Source organism: Castor canadensis, chromosome 4, assembly GCF_047511655.1.
Source record: "Castor canadensis chromosome 4, mCasCan1.hap1v2, whole genome shotgun sequence".
Taxonomy (NCBI): Eukaryota; Metazoa; Chordata; class Mammalia; order Rodentia; family Castoridae; genus Castor; species Castor canadensis.
Window position 1 is genome coordinate 161,801,394 of NC_133389.1, and position 6,000 is coordinate 161,807,393.

Here is a 6,000-nt window from a genome sequence, read left to right on the forward strand (position 1 = left end):
ACTTAGTTGAAGCTCCAAGCAGTTAGTCCATGTTGCCACTGCAACCTGTACCCAAGAAACACACTCCAGTGCACTGTATGTGCTCCTTTCAAGTTACTGAACTGTTTCTGCAAATGATCTGATTCCTGCTGGAGATAGGATAGGGAAGATAAGTGTGCTGTGCAATGGGCTGTAGCAAGAAAGGAATCACTCTCTTCATCAAAATTTACATGTTTTAGAGAGATGGGGGGAAAAAAAGCAGGAGTAGACCTAGGAGTTGCCAGCGTTCACTGGGATTTAAGTATTTTACCATTCAAGACTTCCCACAGTCACACTGCAGTTTGAGGATCTCCCCAGTATACAGACAGCTCTATTCACAATTGTTGCAAGTTGGTTCATCATGTTCTAATAAGGAGGGGAGGACAAATAAACATAACAAAACAAAACAAAACAAAAAACTTAGTGCCCAACTGTGTCTTGAAGACTTTCTGCTGTAGTTGGCCAACTCTCCAACTTGTATTGACATTCTTGCCTACCCCGAGTTCTGTGTAAGCACCTGTTCAATGTAACCTTAATTTCCTGCCAGACCATGGCTGGCTATAAAAGCCAAACCTACTTAATACATTCAGATTTTTAAAATTTCACAAACTTTTGGCTGTGCCGGAGGGAGTCACTTTTTTTCAAGTTTGGGGATTGATATTCATGCACCAATGACACAAAACAGAACTTAATTCTCAGAAACAAAAGTAAATTGTATGACGTGACACCCCCTAGCTTTGATTCACATAATGAAAAGATCGATAATCCAACTGTATTCTTTGAAGGAAAAAGTTTAAGAATTGACAAGTTCTGAAGAAAATTTTACTTATTTTTTTTCCGTTTGGCCCTGGTCCTTTTTGCCTTTAGTTTCAAAACTCTCACTGCACCAGCAGCTAAATTATTCACAATGAGCCATTTCTGTATTGATCGCCAAGTATATTTAGCCCAGGCTCCTGGAATTTCTCCATTACTTACTGGAAAACAGGCAGCTTCACTTCTAGTCTCCAAAACCACTTCCCTTCTCCCTCCCCTCCCCTTCACCACCACCCTCCTGCACCCCCCCCCAAAAAAAACTTTTCTTTCTTTCTTTATGGAATAATCAGATCAAATTCCCAACTCACTCACTGCATAGCACTTAAATTTCAACCTGCTGTACAGTTATCAATTTCTTTCAAATATGATTACATAAGGCTTTAAAGAAAGGGACCCGTAAAGTTTAAAGGGGGAGCAGTTTTTCGGATATTTTACAAATGAGTTTATCTCTTTAAAAATGTACACATTTAACATACACATATTAAAAAGAAAGAAACGTCAGGGAGAAGCGAAAGAAGTCTGCCACATCAATGAAATGGTTATTAACCCTCAGAGAAGGAGAGGAAGAAAAAGGAGAAAGAGAAACGAAATGTACATACAAAAGAAATTGTCCTTTGATTAAAAAAGATTCACCATTTCCAGCTCTGTCGGGAGATCTCAGCTTCTTCTAACCCCTCAAAGAGGAGGTGACAATGTCGGGCTGAAGATAAACGAAGAGAGAAAGGAAGAAGTTTTTGTGTTTCCCCCCTTCTCTCTTTCCCTCCCTGGCCCCCTCCAAGCCAAGCCCCCTGCAGAGTTCAAGGCGAGGAGGAAGGAAAAGCACTTTACAGGTGGGTCATTCCAAGCCCAAATCCAGCAAACAGATCGGCTGATAAACAAAACCAAGGAATGAGAGAGAAGGAACACCCCCCCTTCTCCTCCTCCTCCTTCCACCCCTCCCCCTCGTCCCTTTGGGATGGTCTAGTAGGAAAAGTCACTCAGGAATGGCACCACGTACTTTCAGGAAAGAGGAAAAAAGAAAGAGAGAGAGGAGAGGTCAGTCAGTGCCACGGCAATGCGATTAACAAGAAGAGAAAAAACTTGATCCACCGGTTCCTTAAGAATCGACCAAAAGCTAAGACAAGAAAACTGAAAGAAAAAAGGGGAGGGGGGGCCGGCGGGGAGGGACAGTCAGGCAGAACCCAGTGAGGAACCTAGGCCAACTTCACAGCACTGTTTTTGGCCTCTGGCACAAAAATAAAATTAAAAAAGGAAAAAAAAATAAATCTTAATTCCATCTCTTTCACCCATACTAGAACCTGTCAAAGTGATTTAACTGCTGCCTTTTTACATGTGTCATACCAGTTTTGGGAGGGGGTTGCTTTTTTTTTTTTTTTCAATTCCAACAGGATCTGGATATTACCTGCTATCTAGACAGCTGCAATTTATGCAAAGCTATCCAATCTTTCTCCTTGGAATTCAAGTTAAAACAAAGCAAAACAAGTCCAAATCCATGACAGCTACAGAGATGAGAACTGATTAATCGATTAATATCCCAGAAACAGATTACAGAAAGGGGATGATAAATTAAGGCAGAGGACATCATCTCCAACACGATCCCCTGAGCGTCCTTTACAAAAATCATTACCCTAATCATAACCACAGCCCCATCTCTCCCAGAGAAAAACACCTACATTATTATTATTATTACTGGTTAACAGCAACAAGTCATTTGATCACAACACAGTGCAAAACGAGATGCTATATCATTACACTTAACTTTGAAAACACTCCCCCCTTTGCAAGCCATACACAAATTTATATATCATCTAGGAATCAGAAGACAAATAAAACAAGAGCTGTTCTTCCCCACGCAAAAAGCCAAGCGGAGATTTACCTCAGCAGTGCATGCAGTAAAATAATCCCATCACCCTTTTGTTTGTGTTTACTGTTAGTGTGTCCTCTCTCTTTCTTTCTTTCCTGTGCCTAACGTGTGTTTGTGCACTGCAGTTGGTGGTGGAAACTAAGGCAGTGGATCTGTAGCTAAGGGTAATCCTGTTTTTACTTCCTCCATCTTCAGCGAGGAGCAGGGTTAGCCCGGGACAGCTGGTCAAACCCCGAGAAACCGATCCGGCGGAGCCCGAGCACATCTCCCCCGCCGGCCGGGCTCGCGCAGACGCCCGCGGGCGGAGGGCGGAGGGCGGGCGGACGGACTGGCGGGCGAGCGAGCGGGAGGGCGGGCGGAGGGGGCCCCCCGGGCGTGCGTGCGTGCGTGCGTGCGCGCGCGTGCGTGTGTGCGGGGCCCGGGAGCCGGCGCGAGTGTGAGAGTGTGCGCGCGCGTGTGTGCGTATGTGTGTGTGTGTGTGTGCGTGTGCGCGTGTGCGTGTGTGTGTTCGCCAGCGCGTGTGCGCGTGTCTGCGCGCTCAGCCGCTCGGCGCGCTCGGCAATCGATTACAGGACAAGTGCTGCTGCCCCGGCGGCTCCGCGACGCGCGCCCTCCTTGGCGCCCACCGCGCGCTCGGGGCCGCGGCGCTACTCCCCGTTCCCCCCAACCTTCCTCCCTCTCCCCAGTGTCCACCCTGCCCCCCCAGCCCTTCAGTCCCCGACGGTCGGCCCCGCCCCCAACGAGAAGGCCAGGTAACCTGCGCCCCGCGGTGCTGCGGCCACCCCCTCCCCCCCACCCCGAGTCACAATAAATCTCACATTTTCTGCCAGCGGAGAAGGAAGGATTGGAGCGGAGAAGGGAGGTTCATTTCGGCCGCGTGAAGTTTTCTTCCCAACTGGGATCGGTGTGGGGCCGGGCGCCCGACAGGAGCGCGGATCGGCCGTGGCCCGAGCGAGCCCCGTGCGCCCCGGACCCCTCCGCTCACCCGTGGCCGCTGGGCAGAGAACTCCGCGCGCGCTTGCACTTCGCGGCCCGGGTGGACCCGGACTCCGGGCAGGGTAGAGGGGCCCTCGGGGACGCACCGAGGAAGAAATTCAGGTCTGAGACGAAGCTCCACTATTACTATTTTGAAACTGCTTTCCAGTGCAAGTTTAAAATTAGAGTGTTTACTTTTTTTTCTCCCCCGGGCATGTGGCACATGCACCCAAGTCAAAGGAATGGATGAAGGGTCCAAAAAGTTGTCCTTGAAGTGTTGCCCAGCAGAATCATCAATCACATCTACTTTATTTGAGAAGAAATGTGTATGAATCGTCTAAGAAAAACAAATGTGTATTCTCTTCTACAAATAGTAGCATTAAGAATCTTTCTTGACCACATTTGCAGAAAGAGGGAATGGAGACTTCCATAATTAAAGGGAAAAGGAAAATGAAAGGAGCTGAAAATACTGAACTGTGTAGCCTGGGTGGGTTAAGTTTGAAAACACATGAAATTATCAGGACTGCCAAACAGCATTTCTGAGAAACCGTATCACACAGATTGCGAAGAAAATCAATGCTGAAAGAGTAGGAGCAGGCACTGTGCGCCTCCTACTCCTTTTAAGAATCCCAGAAATAGTTGCTGAGGTTTTTCCTTTTTTTTTTTTTTTTCTGCTGAGGAAAGAGAAATGACACGTTGAAAATAAAAGCATCAACTATACTTCGACATCGCTCTGTGTGGGGAAATTTGTGTTCCTTAGATTTTGGTGTGAAGAAAGACTTCATTCACAATGATAGGCACTGAATAGTGGAAACCATACAACTTGGATAATATGTTTAAATTTTTATAAGGAATTGCTTTTTCAAGGTTCATTCCATACATTGTATTTGTGAAACAGTTGTACCAATAGGCACATTTTTTCCCCTTTAATTAACGAGAATGATGGTGCCACAGAGCAAACAAAATTAACCAATTTACATTGGAAAGAAAATTTGAGCTCAGGCTTAGAACTTTTTGATGTTTTAAGTAAAGTTTCCATATCTGTGAGTTAGGTATTGATAACGCAAATTTTTAACTTGCCAGTTATCTAAATAACATTAATTTCCCTAAAGTCATGTTTGGAAAGACCAAACCCACAAATAATTCTGATCACCGCAATAGACAGCAAAGCTTTTAATCTTTGCCTCAGAAAATTGGAATGTTGTTTATATTTATAAAGGGTAACATAACTTCTCTAATTTTGCCTAAATCCCTCTTAAAAACTAAGCTCAACTATTGAAGGATCTGCAAAGTTATGAGATATTTTAAACAATTGAATTTTTGGTAGAAGAGAAGCTATCTTCAAATCGTACGGATTCATCCTCAAGTTCCCCCAATGTTACCATATTTCATATGATCCTTGCTCCTGGCTGAGTACATCTTAATTTAGCTCCCTTGAAGCCTGTCCTTTTAATGAGATGCTTTCTTTGGCTCCCAGTCACGAGAGGCACACTTTCTCCCTCTAGTGGTTAAGTCTTCAAATCAGATAGTTTACCACCACGGGTCACCCTGTTTTCCCCAATAGTGAGATATTGGGGAGAGGATGAAGCCTAGATTTTTTTTTTTTTTAAGAGTGTCAAAGATTCTTACACCTAGAATTAGAATACCTTGGCACACAAGGTGTGCCTTTTTTAACATCCCGTATTCTCATCTCATTTGCAGAGAAGTCATGATTGTGTGTACATACTAAGTTTGGGGGTTTGTTTCATGCCTCTGAAGTCTGTAGTTATGGCATTAAGACTCATATGAAATTGACTCTTTGGAAGGAAACCTTGTATAAACTGTAGTAATTTGCTTTGTTCAAAATTTCTCTCTACAGTTTTTCGATAGTGGTTAAAGGATGCATTTATTCATGTCTTTCACCATCACCATACTGTAGGAATTTTGTGAAACACATGTATAGTTAAACTGTGCATGAAAACATACCATGAGGGAAGGGGAGTACCATATTCTTTGGCCACTGTATCTGGGTGAGGAGTTAAATTTTCACTTTGGGTGGGGGGAGACAAGGTGGCTAGAAAATATACCTGACCTCTACCATTTTTCACATGGCTGGATCTTTTTCATCCTTTCTCTCCTGGCCCTATGGAAACTGTTCTTCCTTAGCACCAATTCTCCAACATCTTGCATATTTTCTTTCTAACACAATTGTATGAATTCTTCATAAGACAATTTTATCCACATGTTGAGTTTTAAAATAAAATCTAGCCCCCTACTAGAATGTGATCTTTTAAAGGACAAGGATTGTGTCTGTCCTGTTGATCATATTTTCCTATAACAAGCAAAGTATT

General features: G+C 44.2%; 1 protein-coding gene across 10 annotated transcripts in view; it reads right to left on the bottom strand.

Moving 5' to 3' along the window:
- Ikzf2 (IKAROS family zinc finger 2) overlaps nt 1-3,683 on the bottom strand; it is a 161,814-nt gene extending 158,131 nt beyond the window's left edge. For 3 of the 10 annotated variants that reach the window (XM_074071645.1, XM_074071650.1, XM_074071646.1), the window contains exon 1: nt 1,465-1,608. In XM_074071645.1, coding sequence (XP_073927746.1) covers nt 1,465-1,467 — 3 coding nt within the window. In that variant the 5' untranslated portion in view covers nt 1,468-1,608. Of the gene's footprint in view, nt 1-1,430; nt 1,753-1,828; nt 2,640-2,707; nt 2,992-3,513 lie in introns of those variants that run through there. The other 7 variants (XM_074071644.1, XM_074071649.1, XM_074071652.1 and 4 more) reach the window with 7 other exon arrangements.
- Between the last annotated feature and the right edge of the window lie 2,317 nt (nt 3,684-6,000).